This window comes from Dendrobates tinctorius, unplaced genomic scaffold (assembly GCF_039654945.1).
Source record: "Dendrobates tinctorius isolate UK_male_01 unplaced genomic scaffold, ASM3965494v1 ptg000007l, whole genome shotgun sequence".
In the NCBI taxonomy this organism is placed as follows: Eukaryota; Metazoa; Chordata; class Amphibia; order Anura; family Dendrobatidae; genus Dendrobates; species Dendrobates tinctorius.
Genome location: NW_027361675.1, coordinates 50,425,353 through 50,450,077, shown reverse-complemented (window position 1 = coordinate 50,450,077; position 24,725 = coordinate 50,425,353). Strand labels below are relative to the sequence as shown.

At 41.4% G+C, this 24,725-nt stretch overlaps 1 protein-coding gene across 2 annotated transcripts in view; it reads left to right on the top strand.

The window, feature by feature from the left end:
• The window catches only part of VPS53 (VPS53 subunit of GARP complex), a 342,581-nt gene that overhangs the window by 295,234 nt on the left and 22,622 nt on the right, over nt 1-24,725 (top strand). For both annotated transcript variants that reach the window (XM_073574532.1, XM_073574523.1), the window contains one exon: nt 11,037-11,141. In XM_073574532.1, the coding sequence (XP_073430633.1) occupies nt 11,037-11,141 (105 nt within the window). The remainder of the gene's footprint in view (nt 1-11,036; nt 11,142-24,725) is intronic.

Below are 24,725 nucleotides of genomic sequence, written 5' to 3'. Positions count from 1 at the left end.
GGCACGGCTGAGACACTAGCAGGCGGGCACGGCTGAGACACTGGCAGGCGGGCACGGCTGAGACACTGGAAGGCGGGCACGGCTGAGACACTGGCAGGCGGGCACGGCTGAGACACTGGCAGGCGGGCACGGCTGAGACACGGGCAGGCTGGCACGGCTGAGACACAGGGCAGGCTGGCACGGCAAAGACACAGGGCAGGCTGGCACGGTATATGAAGGAACAGGTAGACGTGTAAACACAGTGGGTGCAGGTACTGGTACACGCAGTAAGGAACGGTGAATCAAGGGACAGGTAGAGACTTGTTCACACATCAGGTGCAGGTACTGGAACAGGCAGAAAGGAGTGGAGTATGACAGAACAGTTTTGGACCTGTTAACACAGGAGGTGCAAGTACGGATACAGGCAGGAAGGAGTGGAGTATGAAGAAACAGGTTTGGACCTGTTCACACTAGGAGGAGAACCGCAAGGCTGTGGAGAAGAGCTGGAGAGCAGCAAGAGGTTCTGCAGCAGCCGAAGCAGAACAGAGCAGAATCGCTAGAGTACGGAGCACAAGCAACCAGAGAGGACACCAGGAAAGATACAGCAGGGAAAGGAACCACAGACAAGAAGACTGACAGGCAGAGGTAGGACAGAGTTCAGACAAGGTAACGGTGCAAGACAAGGTAAAGGACCATGGACACAGGAACCAGGATGTACTGCCTCCTGGTGGGCAGAGAGAATAGGTACAAGACAAGGCTAGAACAAAGACACAGAGACCAGGATAAGACAAAGCAAGGAGTAATAGCACAGGGACCAGGATATTCTGCCTCCTGGAGGGCAGACAGAGATACTAGGCAAGGTACAGAGACTAGGAATAAAGCCTCCAGAGAAGGCGAAACATAGGACAGGACCTGGCTTACTCAGTAGCAAGACACTAACTGAGTTAAAGCTTTGCTCAGGCAGCTACCACCGGGTGGAGCTGCCCTGAATACTAGAGGCCTCTTGGTAATTGGCCAGGGACACATTAGACAGGTGCACCCTGATTCCATAAGAACCAGAGAGTTCTGGCGCCGCCCTCCTATGCACACAGCCAGGAAACATGCAGAGAGCAGGCAGGAAGCAAGAGGCACACATGGAGCTGGCAGCAGACAGAAATCACAGCATGACCTGCAGCAGTGAGTCAGTTGGTGTGTGTGGTATGGGAGGCCATGCAGGGATGCCAGCAGGGTTATTACAGAAATCTTCTGCAAATAACTCAACATGTGCCCATTCCTTTAAAGAGCCTTAAGGGGAACCTGTCACCAGGTTTGGCCAATATGAGTTAGTCACCACCTTTGGGGCCTGATATACAGCATTCTATAATGTTGTATATTTGCCCCTAACCCGACTTGTAAGAGAAGAAAAATACCTTTTATTATACTAAACTTCAGGGCGGTCCAATCCAAGGGGTGTCGCTCGTCTTGGTCCGGCACCTCCCATCTACTTGCCATGCCATCCTCTTTCTTGGTTCATGTGGATCATGCGTCTTGGCATTGCGCTCCTGAGCAGGCTTACTTCTCTGCCCTGTTAAGGGCAGAGCAAAGTACTGCAGTACTTTGCTCTTCCCTCAACAGGGCAGAGAAGTATGCCTGTGCAGGAGCGCGGTGCCGAGGAGACTGTGTGGATGACACAGAGACGCGTCACAAACAAAGAAGGAAGATGGGAGGCGCCAGACCAAGACCTGCGACACCCCTCAGACCGGACCACCCCACAGGTTAGTATAATAAAAGTTATTTTTCTTCTCTTACAGGTTGGGTTATGGGCTTATATACGTATACACGTCATTATATAATGCTGAATATCAGGCCTGAAAGTGATGGCTGTAACGTATCTCGGTCAAACTTGGTGACAGGTTCCCTTTAATCTTGAATCTTGCACTTCAAATGCAGCGCTGCCTTGGTAATATTAGGGGGCTATCCCTGCTCTTCTGTCATTGATTGCTTCCTCCCAATAATTGTGCATAGGAAGAAAGCTGTCAATTGGAAGCGTATGTTAGGGTTAGGCGGCAGCTCATGGATACCAAGGACTTTAGCGTGCATGCAGTGCATTGAGCGAGCGCCTTCCACACAATCTACGCATCAGATAGTGGGCCAGATGCTCTAAAACTACAAGACCTAGACAGATTTCCATTAAGTTACTGTACTTTCTGGCTATTTAATGTCACTCCGACTGTTGATCTGTATGTGTGTTTCTTACGGTTGGGAAGTACACATAGATGATTTGTGACTGATTGGTCTACAGCCATAAATGAGGGGGCCATGTTTCTTCATAAGATAATTTATTTACTTGGTCTAGGGTCACACTTGCATCTGAGCTTCCGTTATAGTTAATGAAGTCGGTTTGGCACCGTTTATGTTCGTCATAGGCAGGATCTGTTTCTTGAAGGAGTTCCGATTTTCTGTTCCTATAATAGAACAGGAAACACAAATCCAAACGCTAGTGTGAACTTATAGTGCATAAACAGATTTTCTTCTTTGTGTTGTATTTGTCATTTGTAGCTTATAAATTGCTGTCCTCTGAATGTTTGCTACTACAATTTGATGAAGGAAATCCTTATTAGCGTGTGCAGTAATAAAACCGAACAGACAAAATCTGACAGAAACAAAATGAACATAAACTCTGCTATAAATAAAAAGCAGTAGTCCATAAAAATGACATTGACTACTTGTTAAACTCTGGTTTTGAATTAAAAAACAGCGTAAAAGCCATCCCACCGGCGCCAAGGACTACCCAGTCGGGATGTTCCCAACCTCTAGTATTAAAACCTTATAATGTATCAAAAATGAACCCGGTATGAATAAATATGTTCTTTTTGTGTGTTTAATGACTGTGAATATTCTCCTACACGTTGCATGTATACCAACTTATACTCCAGTTCATTTATTTTGGTTTTGCTATAGGTTTTTGCACTCAGTGCATGCAAGCTGGGTGGGCCCCGATCCTGCTCGGCCCTTATTAACATTTTCATTTTTGACACATGGTATGGTTTTAAAATTAGAGGTTCGTTCTGACTGGGTACACCTTGGCACTGGTGGGATGGCTTTTACTTTTATTTGATCAAAACCAGTGTTTACAAAGTACCCTGTGTTATTTATATGCACTGTTGCTCTTATTACTTATAGCGGGGTATATGTTAATTCTGTGTTTGTGTACAATAATAGTAAAGGTGTAAGCATCCATCCTTTATTGCACTTGTAAATTAATGAAGGTAAATTTAATTTTTCTTTTCAGTTAAACATACAAAGCTAGAAGTTGTTTATTACGGTATATGTTTCAACTTACAGTATGGCAGAAATAATGCTGTGTATAGTTTTTGTGTCCTTCCAGAAGCCACAAAATATCCCTGGGGAGTTGGAATGCTCTTTGGGGTTTTCTGGAAGCTGTGCAGTCTGCTTGGCAGCTCCTCTGCTGCACATTCCAAGTTTAAGTTTGGCCTTAAGCCCAGAGGTTTAACTGGTCAGAAGCATTTGGATCTTCCAGTCTCTTACATTTTAAGTACCAAACCCCTTACAAATTTTTGTCTGATCCCCCATGTAATCTACTATAAGAGTGTACTCTGTGAAGGTGTGTGTATGTATGTGTGTGTGTGTGTGTGTGTATATATATATATATATATATATAATATGATATACTCTACCGTTCTAAGTTTTGGAGTCACCCAGACAATTTTGTGTTTACCGTGAAAACTCACACTTTTATTAATCAAATGAGTTGCCAAATGAATTTAAAATCTAGTCCAGGCATTGACAAGGTTCGAAAAGAAGATTTTTATATGAAATAATTTTCTCCTTCATACTTTGCTTTCATCAAAGCATGCTCCCTTTGCAGCAATTACAGCATTGCAGACCTTTGGCATTCTAGTAGTTAGTTTTCTGTAGTAATCTGGAGAAATTTCACCCCAGGCTTATAGAAGGCGCTCCACAAGTTGGTTTGGCTTGATGGGCACTTTTTGCGTACCATACGGTCAAGCTGCTCCCACAATGGCTCAATGGAGTTGAGGTCTGGTGACTGCGCTGGCCACTCCATTACAGATAGAATACCAGCTTCCTTCTTCTTCCCTAAATAGTTCTTGCATAATTTGAAGGTGTGCTTTGGGTCATTCTCCTGTTGTAGGATGAAATTGGCTCCAATCGAGCACTGTCCACAGGGTATGGCATAGCGTTGCAAAATGGAGTGAAAACCTTCCTTATTCAAAATCCCTTTTACCTTGTACAAATCTCCCACTTTACCAGCACCAAAGCAACCCCAGACCATCACATTACCTCCACCATGCTTGACAGATGGCGTCCGGCACTCTTCCAGCATCTTTTCAGTTGTTCTGCATCTCACAAATGTTCTTCTGTGTGATCCAAACACCTCAAACTTGGATTCATCTGTCCATAACACTTTTTTCCAATCTTCCTCTGTCCAATGTCTGTGTTCTTTTGCCCATATTAATATTTTCATTTTATTACCCAGTTTCAGATATGGCTTTTTCTTTGCCACTTTGCCCTGAAGGCCAGCATCCGGAGTCGCCTCATTACTGTAGACGTTGACACTGGCGTTTTGCGTGTACTATTTAATGAAGCTGCCAATTGAGGACCTGTGAGGTGTCGATTTCTCAAACTACACACACTAATGTACTTGTCTTGTTGCTCAGTTGTGCAACGGCGCCTCCCACTTCACTTTCTACTCTGTTAGAGTCTGTTTGTGCTCTCCTCTAAAGGGAGTAGTACACACCGTTGTAAGAAATCTTCAGTTTCTTGGCAATTTCTCGTATGGAATAGCCTTCATTCCTCATTTTTAAGAACAAGAATAGACTGTCGAGTTTCACAAGAAAGTTCTTTTTTTCTGGCCATTTTGAGAGTTTAATGGAGCCAACAAATGTAATGCTCCATAGTCTCAACTAGCTCAAAGGAAGGTCAGGTTTATAGCTTCTCTAATCAGCCAAACTGTTTTCAGCTGTGCTAACATACTTGCACAAGGGTTTTCAAGGGTATACTAACCTTCCATTAGCCTTCTTACACAGTTAGCAAACACAAAGTACCATAAGAACACTGGAGTGATGGTTGTTGGAAATGGGCCTCTATACACCTATGACGATATTGCATTACTAACAAGACGTTTGCAGCTAGAATAGTCATTTACCACATTAACAATGTATAGAGTGTACTTCTGAATCAATTAATGTTAGCTTCATTGGAAAAAAAATGTGCTTTTCTTTCAAAAATAAGGAAATTTCTAAGGGACCCTAAACTTTTGAACGGTAGTGTGTGTGTGTGTGTGTGTGTGTGTGTGTGTGTGTGTGTATATATAATATATATATATATATATATATATATATATATATATATATATATATATATAGTACAGATTAAAAGTTTGGACATACCTTCTCATTCAAAGAGTTTTCTTAATTTTCATGACTATGAAAATTGTAGATTCACTCTGAAGGCATCAAAACTATGAATTATATGAATTAACACGTGGAATTATATAATTAACAAAAAAAGTGTGAAACAACTGAAAATATGTCTTATATTCTAGGTTCTTCAAAGTAGCCACCTTTTGCTTTGATTACTGCTTTGCACACTCTTGGCATTCCCTTGATGAGCTTCAAGAGGTAGTCACCGGAAATGGTTTTCACTTCACAGGTGTGCCCTGTCAGGTTTAATAAGTGGGATTTCTTGCCTTATAAATGGGGTTGGGACCATCAGTTGTGTTGTGCAGAAGTCTGGTGGATACACAGCTGATAGTCCTACTGAATAGACTGTTAGAATTTTGTATTATGGCAAGAAAAAAGCAGCTAGGTAAAGAAAACGAGTAGCCATCATTACTTTAAGAAATGAAGGTCAGTCAGTCTGAAAAATTGGGAAAACTTTGAAAGTGTCCCCAAGTGCAGTGGCAAAAACCATCAAGCGCTACAAAGAAACTGGCTCACATGAGGACCGCCCCAGGAAAGGAAGACCAAGAGTCACCTCTGCTGCGGAGGATAAGTTCATCCAAGTCACCAGCGTCAGAAATCGCAGGTTAGCAGCAGCTCAGATTAGAGACCAGGTCAATGCCACACAGAGTTCTAGCAGCAGACACATCTCTACAACAACTGTTAAGAGGAGACTTTGTGCAGCAGGCCTTCATGGTTAAATAGCTGCTAGAAAACCACTGCTAAGGACAGGCAACAAGAAGAAGAGACTTGTTTGGGCTAAAGAACACAAGGAATGGACATTAGACCAGTGGAAATCTGTGCTTTGGTCTGATGAGTCCAAATTTGAGATCTTTGATTCCAACCACCGTGTCTTTGTGCGACGCAGAAAAGGTGAACGGATAGACTCTACATGCCTGGTTCCCACTGTGAAGCATTGAGGAGGAAGTGTGATGGTGTAGGGGTGCTTTGCTGGTGACACTGTTGGGGATTTATTCAAAATTGAACGCATACTGAACCAGCATGGCTACCACAGCATCTTGCAGCGGCATGCTATTCCATCCGGTTTGCGTTTAGTTGGACCATCATATATTTTTCAACAGGACAATGACCCCAAACACACCTCCAGGCTGTGTAAGGGATACTTGACCAAGGAGGAGAGTGATGGAGTGCTACGCCGGATGACCTGTCCTCCACAGTCAACAGACCTGAACCCAATCGAGATTGTTTCGGGTGAGCTGGACCGCAGAGTGAAGGCAAAAGGGCCAATAAGTGCTAAGCATCTCTAGGAACGCCTTCAAGACTGTTGGAAGACCAATTCAGGTTACTACCTTTTGAAGCCCATCAAGAGAATGCCAAAAGATTGCAAAGCAGTAATCAAAGCAAAAGGTGGCTACTTTGAAGAAACTAGAATATAAGGCATATTTTCAGTTGTTTCACACTGTTTTGTTAATTATATAATTCCACATGTGTTAATTCATAGTTTTGATGCCTTCAGAGTGAATCTACAATTTTCATAGTCATGAAAATAAAGAAAACTCTTTGAATGAGAATGCGTGTCCAAACTTTTGGTCTGTACTGTGTGTGTATGTATGTATGTGTGTGTGTGTGTATGTGTGTGTGTGTATATATATATATATATATATATCTCTCAGAAATATTAGCAAGACATGTGGGCTTCTTATTATAAGTCCTGTTTTAGTAGTAACTGGAAAAAGAATATAAGGGCGCACTGCAAATACTCAATGAAATAATGTCGGGGGTGCAAATGGTCACATGAAGAGTTGATGCAACAAAAAAGGAAAGACCACATAAAAATGCACACCACTGATATATATAGTAATAACAGGAAAAGCTTTATTGACAACAACATAAATTTAAAAACATGTAAAAACAGAAAGGGAATACAATCCCCCTGTTGGTCCTGATCAATACAATAATTAATTGAGTCCCATGCATATATCATCAGCATAAATAAAGGAACAAAAAAAGGAAAAACATCCACAATAAGGTGTATCCATATGATAGATGTAAATATATAATTACACCAAAGAGCACCTAATGGCGCACAATCCTAATCAAATCGCCCTAATGCTGGAGACTCAAACAATAAAATAGCCTTCACGTGGAAAAATACCATGGATCTCATGTCAATCACAGCTGAAGTGCCACATAGTCTGGTAGAATATATAACATCCACAATACTTGAGATGAAGGTCCAGAAAAAATATATATAGACCAGCGCACAACATGTGCAAAAAATGGTTCAATCCCATAAAGATGAATAAATAAATAACCGCACTGGATGCTGAGCTGCACACATAAAACCACTTAAATGAGTGGTAATAAAGTATCAAACAGGCAGATATTATTCAAGAGGCCATGATAATACCAAGTGAAAACCACACTAATGTGGATCTGCATGAAAGACGCCACATAAATAAGTGGCAATGAGATATCAGGCAAAAAACGCTGTTGAAAAACAGCCAAGTATGCCCAGTGAATGGCAGCCCTCTCACGGTTAGAAGCAACAGCTCACATGTGAAACAGGTATAATGAAATGCATGAAAGGTCCATACCAAGGCAACAGTATAGACAGGACGGCAGAAGGGAGGAAACCCAACGCGTGTCGCCGTATCAAGACTGCTTCGTCAGGGGGATTGTATTCCCTTTTTGTTTTTACATGTTTTTAAATTTATGTTGTTGTCAATAAAGCTTTTCCTGTTATTATATCGGTGCTGTTTTAGTAAGTAAACACATTTCTGAATGTGTGTTGGGTGCATTAGAGATAATTATTGAATAGATAGGGTTTTAGATTTCTATGCATTATACATTATTGCAGATGCACTTCGTTAGATTTGAGGAAGCTTCGGTACTTGTAAGACATATTTACAGTAAGTACAATTTTACTTTGTTTAGAATGTCAAAATATGTTCCTTTTAATATTAAATATACTGTATGTTTGTGTTTGTATATTCAATTCTACAAATATGGGCAAAATTGTTGGTACCCTACTGTTAACTTAGGAAAAAGCCACAATGGTCACAAAGATAACTTGAAACGGACAAAAGTAATTTTAATTTACTTAATACCAACTAATGAAAATTAGTTGGCCACCGTTTTTCTGAACTATAATGGGCCATCAACTGGCACTCGTCCACTACTCATCTCATCTTCTGATCCTTCACTGCTCGTAATGGAATCTTCAGACCTCTTGCACTGTGCCGAACTGCAGGTTCTGATGTGACGTTGAGACAGCTAGCACAAGTGGCCATCAAATGCGGCATATACCAAGGCGATGCACTGTCCCCATTGCTGTTCTGCATAGGTTTGAACCCCCTCAGTCAGATAATTACAGGTCTGGCTATGGCTACAAGTTCAAGAGTGGAAGCACCATTTGCCACCTCCTCTACATGGATGACGTCAAGTTGTATGCGAAAAATGAACGAAATATCAATTCACTGATCCACGTGACAAGGATCTACAGTGAAGACATCGGGATGTCCTTTGGACTGGAGAACTGTGACCGGTCGGTAATAGAGAGGCAAGGTAGTCAAGATTGATGGAGTGGAATTACCAGCAGGGCACATAGCAGATGTACAGACCTAATACAATTACTTCAGCATCCCACAGGGATGCGGTCACCATGAGGAAGAGGCAAGGAAAGCAGCAACATCCAAATACCATCAAAGGCTAAGACAGGTCCTGAAGAGCCAGCTCAATGGGAAGAATAAAGTCCACGCCATCAATACATATGCCCTGCCAGATATCATGTACCCTGCTGGCATGGTGTGGTGCCAAAAGAAGAGATGGAAGCTGCAGATGTGAAGACACGAAAGCTCTTCACAATGCATGGAGGTCTCCACCCTAAGTCTAGCACCAAAAGATTGTATACCAACAGAAAGGAGGGTGATCGAGGCTTGATAAGCATCCAAGCCACCATCACGGATAAAACAAGGAGTGTCCAGGAATACATCAGAAAAATGGCACCAAAAGATGAGCTGCTGAGAGAAAGCCTAAGGCAGCAACAACAACAGATCTGGAAGGAAGAACAGGAACTTTAAGCGCCATGGCTAGACATGCCACTGCATTGGATGTACCATCGAGTAGAAAGTATTGGCCTGCACTCTGTCACAAAGCGAGGTGCTGGTGTAATGGGACCACAGACCCTAAGTCCATGAAATATAAAATTCACCACACTCTCTCCATATGATACAAAAAATAACAATTTTATTCCATTCGGTGACAACAACATAATTGTCGAGCAGAAAAAAAAAGATTTTGAGCGACTATACTCTGGGACGTTTTGACCTATCTAAGGGTCTTTTTCAATACGCCGCTGTGTAGTCCATAGGGATAGGGCAATACAGCGATATGCTGTGGAGCTTAAGGTGATTTGTAAAGCAGTGCTCCCACGCTCTGCTTGCTGAATATGCTTAGAGAGCAGCAGCGAACAGTAAGGGGCTGTTCATGGGAGCACAGCAGTGCACATGTCAGGAATTGTATACAGGAACAGCTACACAGCATATGGGCTAAGTCCAGGTGGGAGACCCCACTTTCCCAGAGAAAGTGGTGGAGAATGAAAGGGCTAAAATCCTGTGGGACTTCAAGATCCAGATGGACAAGTAGGTGTTGGCTAACCAACCAGACATTTTGACAGTAGGATCAGAAGAAAGCAATGATAATAGATGTGGCAGTGCCAAGTGACAGCAACATCAGAAAGAAGGAATATGAGAAGCTGGAGAAATACCAGGGCCTCAAAGGAGAACTGGAGAAGATGTGGAAGGTGAAGGTAGCAGTGATTCCAGTGGTGATAGGAGCACTTGGAGCAGTGACTCCTAAGTTGCGAAAATGGCAACAACAAATCCCAGTAGCAACATCTGAACTGTCTGTCCAGAAAAGTCCAATGCTGGGAACAGCTAAGATCCTGCGCAGAACCCTCAAACTTCCAGGCCTCTGGTAGAAGACCCGAGAATGAGGAAGGACAAAAAAAGACAACCCCCATTGGGGGGGGGGGATGAGAAGGACATTTTTTTATATATATCTTATGTGTAGTTATATATGGAACATATACTACAAACTAGATTCGACACGGACTATCTATGGGAATGTTTGCAGAATATAGAGTTAATTTAACTCCTATGTTCTAAAACCAGGGACTAACTGTTCTAAATTCCTATTGTATTACTACCATTGGAATAAAATAGTATAAATTGCAGCACTGACAGACAACACATAGTAAATATGTTTTTACAGAGTGTTGTGTGAAAGGAGGGGGATGATAAATGCCTCACATATCAATGAAGAAGAGCTTTCCCTATATCCCTTTAGGAGCTTTGAAAAGCATCTTAATATTGGTTCTACTGCCTTATAGAAATTCATTCTTGGCCCTATACACTTAATTTATTACTTTATGAAGTAAGATTGGACTTCTGATTATTATAAAGCTACTAATTACGTTTTACATCTGCTTGATGAGAATACAGCATACTGTATAGGTGTGAAATAAGATCATAGATAATCTCCCAATGTCATGGTTAAAGAGAATAAGATGTGAGTATAGTGTTTGGAATGCCAATGTGTGTAACAGTATATGTCTGTCTCCTGACTCTTTAGGTGGTGATGGCTCCTCATGAGAACTCTGTTGTTTTTGTGGATAATTACATCAAACTCCTTGCTGATTGCAACACCGAGACTTTTCAGAAGATATTGGAGATGAAGGTAAGAGCACAGGAAGTGGGTAGAAGTAGTCCTGTTTGTTAGCACAGCTTTGTCACATCGTGTAAAAAGAATAGCAAGGGATTTCAAGAGAGATCATTCTTTCAATCTAATGATCCCTTAACACGTATTTGTTACTCAGAATGCACCTCAGGAACCGTTCTAATACCTTGACTATTTAGTTAACATGCAATACACTGTCTGAGAATTTGCCTTCAAGGATAATATAAGTGCAATAGCAGAGGTTTTTTTTGTTTTGTTTTTAAGCCTCATTAAAGCAAATACCGTACTTATCGAACTTTGCTGTTAAGCTTTCAATTTCTTTTTTGGCATACTGTATGTTCCCAAATGTTCTATATGCAGCAGATTTTACATACAGGCTTTTACGGGTGGAAAATTAGCTGAATATATTGTGGTGGGATTTCACAAAATCTTATAAACATGCTGCCGGGAAAAGATTGCGTAAATTGACCTCTGGCCATCTTTACTTCTGAGTTATTCCGCTTATCTAACATGTTCTTTATATACACATTCTTTTCTAAGCTGTAATTTTTTACTAAACTTTCTATAAGGGAGTAAAACGTTGTCACTTTTCTGGTGTATATATAGTGCAGTATCCTAAAGTTGATGACATTTAGTGATCTGGGCATGGCTGAGTTACCTGCAGTTTTTCCTCATCATTAAAGTGTATGGTGAAAGTCCCCAAATAAAACTCATATTTATCACAAGAGAAATTGACATGATGCAGATTTTAAGAACAGTGGGCACGAGATTTCTATAAATATGAAAAGACACTGCAGAAAAAAGTACCAAATACTCTTTGTGGGAACTTAAGATACCGTCATATTTAGCGATGTACCAGCGATCCCAACCACGATACGACCCGGTCAGGATCGCTGGTGCATCGCTAAATGGTCGCTAGTGAGCTGCCACACAGGCAGATCTCACCAGCGATGCAGCAGCGGTCGTTACTTACCTGTCAGACGCGGAGATGAAGAAGTCCTCCCGCCCGCGTCCACGCGTCACTCGTCAGTGCCAGCAGGAAGCCCAGCAGGAAGCTGACGACAAGAAACGGTCCAGGACGTTCTCGCGCGATCAGCGATAACCAGCGGGGGAGCAGGTTGGAGGTAAGTATCACACTTAGCAATATCGCTAGCAATATCGCTGCTGCGTCACAAAATCGGTGACGCTTAAGCGATATCGCTAGCGATCTCGCTTAGTGTAACGGGCCTTTAGGCTAAATCTTACATGACATCCACTGTGATCGCATCTCCACTTGAAAGTAAGGCTCAAAGGCTCCCACACTGCTGTTCCTGGACGTGTCTAATAGACTTTTAGAGATGGCGTTGCTTTAATTGAGTGTTAATGCAAAACATTTACTACAGTGAATATCACTGCATCCAAAATGGTTTGTGTCCCATAGGATATTATCATTATGGTGATCCAGGTACATTTGATTATTGGTTAAAAAAAATTTTAATATGGCACTGAAAGATAAAGTAAAATGGGTTATTTGTATTGAATACCTTTTGTCAAATAAGCTGCGTTATTATTTTTGGTAAAATGACCCTATGATAGTAATTCGATGGCTCCATCAAAGGTATTTTTCAGGCTAAATATGTTCTTGCCTCTGCTGTAGATTCTGTGAAATTTACAATATTTGCCTTTTTCGTCTGCTGTCAGTCATGGGGGATACAGCGTAATCAATCAAAATGATGGGCACTCCACTCCTAGTGGCGAATATAGAAGTACCAATATTTAAAAAATCCCAAAGAATCCTGGCATTCGCAACTTGGGTAATGTTTGTATTTATTCAACAAATGAAAATTATTGGACTCGTTTCAGCCCTCCCAAAGTTTCTGGAATGGGATGAAACACATCTGATGAATACATACATGCATTAATGAAGTTTTCCGTCCTGGGACTTTTTTTTTTTTTACTATGGATCAGGCAGAGACTGCTCCATGGTCTGCATCGGTGCCATAAGTAATGTCATTAATATCCAATGATGCGCTGTTCAAGTTTCCCGACTGCTTCAGACAATTACAGGCCTGTGACAAGTGAATGTCATCATTACCGGTGTGGCATATGCTGCCTATGTGGGGTGGGGGGACAGGTGAGTATGGCACATTTTATTTTATTCAGAATCCAAGTTGGGGACAAGATCACTATTCTTCTAAGCTATACATTCCAGAAATAATAGGGTTAAAGAATTTGAGACTTAAGAGTGGTCAAGCTGCAATACACTGTCCAGTTTACAATATTAAGCTGCATTTACACTGAAAGATTACTGTGAAGAAGCATTTCTACAAACACTCATTTTGCAATCTTTCAATTTGAAGAGGCTGCCAGTCACCTGATCTGTTAAAATGATCTATTGTTCTGCACAAAAGATCCTCCTACTTGGCAGAATAGAGCTGAAAACAATTGCAGCCTATGTGCACTGAATAATCTATTACTGATCATTCAGAGTACATTGTTAAGCGCAGTATGCCTGTGTAAACAAACTATTAAATGACTAAAGAATAGTAAATATTCCCCTATCTACAGTCTACAAATTTCTTAATATGAACCCATCCTTATGGTCTATTTATACATACTGACAGGCAGCACGATACTACTGGTAATCAGTGAACTTTTAACGATCTGCGGTCGTTTGATTGCCTGCTTACACAGGTAGACCAAAGTAAACGATGCACACTGATCAATATACAGGTGCTTCTCACAAAATTTGAATATCATGAAAAAGTTAATTTATTTCAGTTCTTCAATACAAAAAGTGAAACTCATATATTATATAGTCATTACAAACAGAATGATGTATTTAAAGTGTTTATTTTTGTTAATGTTGATTATGGCTTACAGCCAATAAAAACCCAAAAGTCATTATCTCTGTAAATTTAAATAATTAACAAAAAACACATGAAAAGACTTCCTAAGCATTTAAAAAGGTCCCTTAGTCTGTTTCAATAGGCTCCACAATCATGGGGAAGACTGCTGACTTGACAAGTGTCCAAAAGGCAGTCATTGACACACTCCACAAGGAGCGTAAGCCACAAAAGGTCATTGCTAAAGAAGCTGGCTGTCCACAGAGTGCTGTATCCAAGCATATTAATGGAAAGTTGAGTGGAACCGGGGTAACCACAGCCTTGAAAGGATGGTTAAAAAAAAATCATTGAAAAATTTTTAAGAGATTGACAAATAGTGGACTGCTGCTGGTGTCATTGCTTCAAGAGCCACCACACACAGACGAATCTAGGACATGGGCTACAAGTGTCGCATTCCTTGTGTCAAGCCACTCATGACCAATAAACAACACCAGAAGTGTCTTACCTGGCCCAAGTAGAAAAAGAACCGGACTGTTGCTCGTGGTCCAAGGTGTTGTTTTCAGATTAAAGTAAATTTTGCATTTCATTTGATTATCAAGGTCCCAGAGTCTGGGGTCAGAGTAGAGATGCACACAATCCTAGCTGCTTGAGGTCTAGTGTGAAGTATCCACAATCAATGATGGTTTCGGGAGCCATGTCATCTGCTGGTGTAGGTCCACTGTGTTTTATCAAGACCAAAGTCAGCGCAGCCGTCTATCAGGAAATTTTAAAGCACTTTCATGCTTCCCTCTGCTGACAAGATTTTTGTAGATGGAAATTTTATTCTCCAGCAGGACTTGGCACCTGTCCACATTGCCAAAAGTACCAACACCTGGTTTAAAAACAACAGTATCACTGTGCTTGATTGGCCAGCAAACTTGTCTGACCTTTACCCCATAGAGAATCTATGGGGTATTGTCAAGAGGAAGATGAGAGACACAAGACCCAACAATGCAGACGAGCTGAAGGTTATCAAAGCAACCTGGGCTTCCATAACACCTCAGCAGTGCCACAGGCTGATCACCTCAATGCCACGCCGCATTGGTACAGTAATTAATGCAAAAGGAGCCCATACCAAGTATTGAGTGAATTTAATGAACATACATTTCAGATTTTAAAATCTTTTATCAAGCTGGTGTTATAAATATTCCACTTTATTGAGATAATGACTTTTGGGTTTTCATTGGCTGTAAGCCATAATCATCAACATTAACCGAAATAAACACTTGTAATAGATCACTCTGTTTGTAATGATTATATATGAGTTTCACTTTTTGTATTGAACTGAAGTAAATTTTTGAGGATATTTTAATTTTGTGAGAAGCATCTGTATATACTACACTAGATTGCTCAGTGCGCAAACAAATCTAGCCATGGTTAAATGAATGCAGATAACACCACACTGGAGTGTCATAAAAACAGAAAAGTGTAATTTCACACTTAACGAGATTGGTCAATTTTTAACAACATTAACATATCTAAATCCACTTAAGTGAGATAACTTGGCAAACACTTTTTGTGTAGGTGAAATTGGCTACATCTATAGGCTGCCATTATTATCAACCGCCCTAGACCTGTTTACACAGGACAATGCACCGCCGAGAATGATGATCTTTTATGCTGCATAAAAGATCATTTCACCCAATGAGCGAGAGTGTTGTTTTTTCATTTAGTGATCAGCAGCCTGTTATGATCGTGAAACTACAGTTTTAAACTATGCTCTTTCACAATTATCTTCCAGTGTAAATGCCCCTTAAGGGTCCCGTTTCACATAGCGATGTACCAGCGATCCCAACAACGATACGACCTGGTAGGGATCGCTGCTACGTTGTCACACAGCAGCTATTCTGAAAGATTCCAGCCTGCGTCCCTGAGCGGGGGGCCGGTTGCCACTATGTGTCACATGTGGCGAGATCGCTGTTGCGTCACAAAATCAGTGACACATCAGCGATCTCGCTATGTGAAACGGGGCCTTTAGTCTGAAATGACGTGTGTTTGTCACCTAGAAATTAAAGATTGAGCTAACCCTGGAATGCTGTTAAAAAGCCTCTGTGGTTGATTAATATTGTAGTCATAAAAATGCGAGGGAGACCAAATGGTAATCTCACTCTATTGACCCTGTATGTGGCTCTCTCTGCCAGGATATACTGTATTAATGTGGTGTTACCAGTCATCGTACTCTTAAGGAGACTACACGTTTTAAGAACAGGTACTCTTGTGTAAATTCACATGGACTCGAGTTCTGTACTTGGTTAAACAGTACTCCGAGTGTTGGTGACTTGCATGGTTGTACTGACACAGCTGTGTGCAGTCAGGAAAAATATGCATAGGCTTGGCCATAAGTTTGGACATCTACTAAGGGAAGTACATCTTTCATCTGTTTACTTAAGTTATGACCAGGGCTGTGGAGTCGGTAAGCCAAACCTCCGACTCCTCAATTCCCATGACACCGACTCAGACTCCCTTATACATGGCTCATGTTTAAGTGATAAATTTACTGTAGTAAAATGGTAACATCAGACTTTTAATCATTATTATGATACAATAATCAAGCCATTTAGATAGAACATAAAATATATTTATTGGAAAACAACTTTAGAGCAAAAATACTTTTTCATATTTACGGTTTATTATACACTATGCTGTAAGTGGGAAAAAAAGTTTTCAACAAAAACGTACTGAATAACATTTGTGCAGTCTATGAATTTGTTCTGAGAAATAGTTTCGCCTCTATCAGATCCTCCTTTATATATGACCTCAAATCTGACCTAATTATTTTAAGGCTAGAGAACAACCTCTCAACACTAACTTGGGTTGGTGGCAAAGCAGTAACCACTTGGGCATCACCTCTAACAATTTCAGGGTATAAAGGAATTGCCTCATGCACAGTCAGTTTTGATGAACTACTAAACTCTTCCACTTCTTTGAGAGCAAGTGAAAAATTTTGCTGAAATATGGTCAATCTGTTTTCTATGGGAGTGGAATCTTTTTTTTTTTTTTCCTGCAGCATCGCTTTGCCGGGTCCATGTCGTCCAAATACTTGTTGAAATCAAACTCCTCATCTGACGAGGATGAAGGAACGGCAGTAGCAGCACTGGCAGGACACAAGTCCTCTTGCTCTTGGCCTTCCTATAACCCACTCATCCTAACTGCTGCCTCAAAGCTTCTTTTCCTTTAGTAAGCTGTTGATCATCCAGCAACATATGATGACTCGGGTCCACAAACAGCTGCCAGAAGAATTTTATTTTTTAATTGCAGTGTCTCTTTCCATTTCATTGAAGCAGCAGTGCCATCTGCGATTAAACCTCCTCTTTTGGGACAGGCAAAACAACATTTCTTCCACTCCTTTATAAAAATGCCAGGAATTAAATTCTCAGCTTGTAACTTTTTTAGTCACTGTAAATGGGTGATGAAGCCATTCCTTCAATTCACCCACCTGTGTCCATTGACCTTCATGTAGTGTTACCTGAGGGTTGGCCATATCTACAAGGAAAGGTTTCAGCTCAAGCAATCGCTCAATCATTAAATAGGTGCTGCCCCACAGAGTGGCTTGATCCACAATTGCCCCTTTTCCAGCACGTCTCTTCAAGATGAAATCAATTTTAGGGGTTCTGGCAGCAATAGCCAATTTCATCACTTTGCTAATCAGAGTTCCAGCATGTTCCTCTTGCAGGCTTATCTCTTATTGCCAGCTGCAGCGTGTGCACAACACAGCACATGTGATGAATAGGAAAGAGGTGTGAAGCAGCTTCAACAAGATCATCTAATTGTAAAGAATCATTTTGCTGTTCTTCTCTAGTAATCTGTTTGTTCCTCAGATATGGCAACAGGACTTTGGCCTTCCATCTCCAACATACTGAATGTGAAATGTTCTTCTAGCTGCTGTTCACCTTCATTATTCTCATTCATCAGTTTAATTGCACTTATCATGTTTGAAGCATTATCAGTTACAATATCAAGAACCTGTTCTTTTTTGAGTTCATAATTTTGCAGAACTTTTTCCACTAAGGTCTGGAGAAACTGGCTGCTGTGATGAGCTCTAGTATCTTTTACTGCCAGTGTCTTTGTAACAATTTTTTTTTATTGTCACAAACATATCGAACGTTGATGGCAAAATAGTTCACTCTGTGACATGTGCAGGCATCCATTTTAAGAAATACAAAGCGTCTTTTGAGAGTCTTTTTAAGATCTTCCATTTGCTTAAGGGCTTCTTCAATCACTAATTTTCTAATACTTTCTCTTTCCAGAGAAACACCAAGTTTGCGAGCCATTTCTCCATTAAGAGCTGTAAAAGCTGGTCGTGCAAATAATAATGATACTCTGTCCTTCACAACAAGCTGGATGAGCTGTCTTTTAAACACATCTGCTGTCATTCTTACAGTAATTTTGTCACTTACAAAATATCTTGTAACTGACGTTTGAGATGCTCTTTCCTCCTCCTTTGCTTGGCAGGAAGTGCTCGTCTCTGGTTTCTTGGTGCTGCTGTGATCTTTTTCAGTCACAGCTTTGTAAACTTCTGGGTGGCAGCGTTGTAAATGTCTTTTTAGATTGGAAGCTCTAGAAGGAGCATTTTTACCACGGCCTGAGTATGCACTGATTTTGGCATCACAGCATTTGTTTTCATCTGGGTCACTTATACACTGACACACACAATGTTTATTATCTTGAGTCACTTTGAAATGCTCAAATACAGCTGACTTCATAAGATGCTTCTTAGACATTTTGTAATTATGTAAATTCGCTCTCAAAATAATTTTGTCCTGTAAAAAAAAAATAAAGTATATTGTAATTCTTGCAAGAATAGGGAATCATGCACTTTACAATTTGGGATAGAAATAAAACAATCTTTGCATAAATCAATAAGACAGATGATAAGTATAACGTTTGTAAAATGTGTTGTTAAATAGCTTTAATCTGAACTTTCAATGTCAAGGCTTGTCTCTGCAGGGTGCAGCATACTGAATGCTTCACATCATATTTCTTCACAGTCTATGAAGAGGGGGAGCAGGGAAGGGAGCATGTTTGTGCTAAATCACATTCCAGAACGCACACACAAATATATATGTACTCATCGATCTTGTAAAGGTACTGTCACACTAAGCGATATCGCTAGCAATATCGCTATAACTTGTGACGTTATAGCGATATTGCTAGCGATATCGCTGTGTCTGATACTTACCTACGACTCGCTCCCCCGCTGGTTATCGCTGATCGTGCGAGAACGTCCTTGACTGTTTCTCGTCGTCAGCTTCCTTTGGCGCTTCCTGTGTAGAGACAAGCGACGAGCGTGGAGCCGGGCGGGAGGACGGAGGATCGCCTAGTGTGACAGGTAAGTTGCGACCCCCGTCCCCAGCGATGTCGCTGGTGAGATCTGCCTGTGTGGCAGCTCACTAGCGACCACTTAGCAATGTGCCAGCGATCCTGACCGCGTCATATCGCTGGTCGGGATCGCTGGTACATCGCTGAGTGTGACAGTACCTTTACTGTATTTCCGAATTTGAGATGTTAGAAAACATTTTTTCCCCTTATAGTCTATGTATAGTGTATAAAAGTAATCAGAGCAGCTAACTTCTCCAAACATGAGCTAAGAGGAAAAACAAACTAAAACATCAAACATACATAGTCAACATATACTGGACTATTGATTTATGCACAGTTTATTGAAAGTTTAGATATGCTTTAAGAAGTACTTACCTTCTTTAATCCCGCTTTCCTGTTCACTCCAGAAATTCTGAGATGAGATGGATGTAGGCTTTCTTTCCCTGTGTGTTTATTTTTCCCCTTATCTGTAGAGGAGAAGTTTCGCTACTTATGAACATAAACTGCAGCACAGATTCATCTCAACTAAAAGTCTAAAGGGCCAGTCACACTAAGCGATATCGCTAGCAATATCGCTATAACGTCACTGGTTTTTGTGACGTTATAGCGATATTGCTAGCGATATCGCTATGTCTGATACCTCCGACCGCTCCCCCGCTGGTCATTGCTGATCACGCGAGAACGTCCTGGACTCTTTCTCGTTGTCCGCTTCCTGCTGGGCTTCCTGTGGAGAGACGAGCGTGGACGCGGGCGGGAGGACGTCAGGATCGCCTAGTGTGACAGGTAAGTAGCGACCCCCGACCCCAACGATGTCGCTGGTGAGATCTGCCTGTGTGGCAGCTCTCTAGCGACCACTTAGCGATGCACCGGCGATCCTGACCGCGTCATATCGCTGGTCGGGATCGCTGGTGCATCGCTAAGTGTGACAGTACCTTTAGACCTTAGATCAGGAATAGGACAGACATTTATAGGATATTTCATAACTTTCCCAAATTCTTATGAAAAAAAATCTTCCCCACAAACTGCACTGAACTACTGTACCCAATTTATTGTATATTTTAGGAGTCGGTCCATTTTATACCGACTCCTACTCCACCAAAATGGGCTCCGACTCCACAGCCCTGGTTATGACTCTGGACTAGGCTCTTTTTTTCTAATAAATTAGTCGCTTTGGAACTATTTCTTCTCTGCATTGTGATGCTCAAGTCTCCTGCCTGTCCTTGATTTATTAGGATATACAGTGGCGAAGAAAAGCTTAGCATTTTTTTTTAAAGTGTGATTACTTCTTTCTGGTTGTTAGGATGCCATTTTCCTGGTGTTGAATTGAAAGTGTATGAAGTTTTCAAATTTTTCATAATATTGGTAGTCCAGTCAAAATACGAAAAAAAAATCCTTTACCCAGAACAAATTCCAAGAAAGCATTTTATTGTTTTTTTTTGGTAGTATTACATGTAGGGAAAAACATACTAAAAGTTTACCAAGATAGGGTTACCACAAAGGGTCCAAATGTGATGTCAAAGAATATGGCCGCCAAAGCTGTAAAATGTTAAATGCGACTCGCCTTTCAGTGTCTATCATATTGGTTACATTGGAGGACCAAACACTAAGGACATTACCCATCAGCGACGGCGCAAAAAACGAACAAATAACAAAAGTGAACATTGCTGAAGGAACGAAATTTGTCGGGAAAAAGGAGGACTTCCTTTCGAATGTGGAGAACAAACAGTCTCTTATCAATCTCGTTTCACAGAGCATGGATGCAGAGGTTGCCACGTAATACAATCAGAGGGGATGCAGATGTGGAGATTAAGGCAGCAGTGTCAATGTCATCCAACAAAAGTACTAGTCTCATTGGCGAAGATACAGATCTTTTGGTGGTGTTACTTCATCACGCGTCAACCAGCGATGGCAACAAGCTTTATTTCTACTCTGATAAAGGGAGTCCTGCAACAGTATATGACATTAAGGTTATGAAGAAGTTCCTGGGAAACCATGTCTGCAGCAGTCTTCTGTTCCTTCATGCATTCACGGGTTTTCGATACCACTTCCGCATTTTTTGGAAACGGAAGAAAACTCTGTCTACATAAGGTTTTGAAGGGAGACTCGGTCTTAAATAGCTGTGCTAAAATCTTTTCCACACCTAACAAAAACAGAGCTGAGATTGAAGATGCTGGGTGTAAAGCGATGGTGGCATTGTTCGGGGGCAAACCTGGAGACAATCTGTCTGCAATGAGGTATTCTGCTCTCTGCAAAAAAGTTGGTTCAGCCAAAATCTTTGTTACACCTGAATGACTGCCACCGACCTCTGCAACGAAGTATCATGCCCTTCGGAGTTACCGCCAAGTGATGCTTTGGATTTACAATGGTGAGGCCATGGACACTACTGAATGGGGATGGGAATTGCAGAACAACAGTCTAGTTCCAGTGATGATGGATACTTCACCCGCGCCAGAAACACTTCTGAAAATAATTCACTGCAATTGTTCTCGTGGTTGTAGTACACTTCGGTGCACTTGCAAAAGACACAGACTTACCTGTTCACAGGTATGCGGACCATGTCAAGAAGGGCATTGTGACAATATGAGTGAGGAAGCAGTGTCTGATGATGAAAATAGTGACTATTGACCTGACACGCTTATTCAGTGATGAAGTAGGTCTTAAAATGCACTGTGTATTAATTCTATAATTTCTAGAAATGTACATATATGTCATGACGTCGTTGATAGAGAAAACAAGGGCAGGGGCGCAGACATAGGGCTTCACCTGGTATAAATCAATTAAAATATAAAAGTACTCTGGAGTACTCACCCTTTATGGGTTGTGTTCAGACACAACCACTCTCAACGTTTGTTGCAGTCATATAGCTGCTGCAGAGCTCGTGCAGGTGGACAGCGTCCACTAGGTATCATAAGTTGAGGATCGAAGAAAAGCACTTCTGAGCATCCGCGCTGCTTTAGTGATAAGTATTCTTCAGAAATCCATATAACTCTTTCAAGTTCTTTATTATATGTACTACAGAAACTACGCGTTTCGAGGTGACAAACCGCACCTCTTCTTCAGGTTAGGGTACAACTCTGTACTGTAACCTGAAGAAGAGGTGCGGTTTGTCACCTCGAAACGCGTAGTTTCTGTAGTACATATAATAAAGAACTTGAAAGATTTATATGGATTTCTGAAGAATACTTATCACTAAAGCAGCGCGGATGCTCAGAAGTGCTTTTCTTCGATCCTCAACTTATGATGACGTCGTTGATGACATCATGACCGCGCCTGTCCATGTAGTTAGTATAAAACTTTGTATAAAAATTGTTATATGAAAATATATAGTATACAAAATGCAAACTCATCTGTAACCTAAAGCTACAGCTTTGAAATAGGGAAATATTCGTTATTTTTAGTGCGATGGCTGTCATCGTCTTATGACGTCATAGTTAGGACCCTTGTGGTGATCAATTTTTGGAAAACTTTTAATATGTTGTTCCCCACATATAATAGTAATAAAAAAATCATAAAAAGCTTTCTTGGAATTTGTTCCGGGTCAAACCGTATTTTGACTGGACTATGGTATGGTCATTTAATTAAAGAAATCTGACTGACAAAAGTTTTGCATATAGTATTTATTGATCACAACATAGAGAGTAATTATTTACGATGCAATAACTTAGTATTTTGTAGCTTAACCTCTTGGTTTAATTACTGTACAACACCAATGGGGCATTGAAGCCACTAGGGTATTCAAGACATCCTGCGGGATCTTGCTCCATTCTGTTTGCAAATCTACAAACAATTTACCTTTTATTGCTATAGGTATGGACCCCAACTCGTCACCTTACCTCCTCCCAAACGTGCTCTATAAGGTTTAAATCAGGTGATTGGCTTGGCCAGTACAACAGGCGAACATTTTTCTTTGCTAACTAGTTTTTGACTAAATTACATGTGTGCTGAGGATCATTGTCTTGCTGGAATTTCCAGCCCCTGCCCACTTTGGTTTTACCATGTGGCAGCATTACATTCTCCAGTATATCCTTGTACATGGTAGCATTCATATTTTCATCAATTCTATGTAGAGAGCCAAAAGCAGATGCAGAAAAGCAGCCTCAAACCATAAAAAAACAAACAAAAACTTCCTTTTCACCCCCACTGGTGGTGGTCTTTGTTGTCCTTTCTCATTCTCGGGTCCTCTACCTGGGAGTTTGAGGGTTCTGTGCAGGATCTTAGTTGTTCCTAGTATTGCACATTTCTGAATAGAGAGCTCAGATGTTGCTCCTGGGATCTGTTGTAGCCATTCTTCTAACTTAGGAGTCACTGCTCCAAGTGCTCCTATCACCACTGGAATCACTGTTGCCTTCACCTTCCACATCTTCTCCAGTTCTTGTTTGAGGCCCTGGTATTTCTCCAGCTTCTCACATTCTTTCTTTCTGATGTTGCTGTCACTTGGTACTGCCACATCTATTATCATTGCTGTCTTCTGATCCTTGTCTACTATGACAATGTCTGATTGGTTAGCCAACACCTGCTGATCCGTCTGGATCTTGGAGTCCCACAGGATTTTAGCCCTTTCATTCTCCACCACTTTTTCTGGGGTCTCTCACCTTGGCTTAGGAGGACTTAGCCCATATTCTGTGCAGATGTGCCTGTATACAATTCTCGCTACTTGGTTGTGGCGTTCAGTATACGCTGTTCCTGCTTGCATTTTGCGTCATGACACTGTCTTGGACAGTTTCTGAGGTTTCTTTGCATAGTCTACACCTTGGGACTTGTGTAGTATATTCCTGCTTCTATGGATCTGGTTCTTAGTGCTTAGTACCTCCTGTCGCCTCCAGCTCAAAAATATTTCCAGAATCCATCCTTTCCTCATCCCTCAATCTACTAAAATGCTTGTGCATGCCCTCATCATCTCCCGCCTCGACTACTGCAACATCCTTTTCTGTGGTCTACCTGCTAACACCCTCGCACCTCTCCAGTCCATCCTTAACTCTGCCGCCTGACTAATTCATCTCTCTCCTTGCTACTCCTTCGCTTCTCCCCTCTGCAAATCTCTTCACTGGCTCCCATTCCCTCAGCGTATCCATTTCAAATTACTAATACTGACCTACAAGGCCATCTATAACCTGTCTCCCCCATATGTCTCTGAACTAATCTCCCGATACCTTCCCTCACGTAATCTCCGGTCCTCCCAAGACCTCCTTCTCTCCTCCACACTTATTCGCTCCTCACCCAACCGCCTCCAAGACTTCTCCCGAATAGCCCCTATTCTTTGGAATTCTTTGCCCCAACAAGTCTGACTATCAACCACATTTCGTTCCTTCAGACGGAACCTGAAAACCCACCTCTTCAAGAAAGCCTACAGCCTGCAATGACCCCGCTACCTCCTTCTCTTTCACCACTACCGGTGATATCA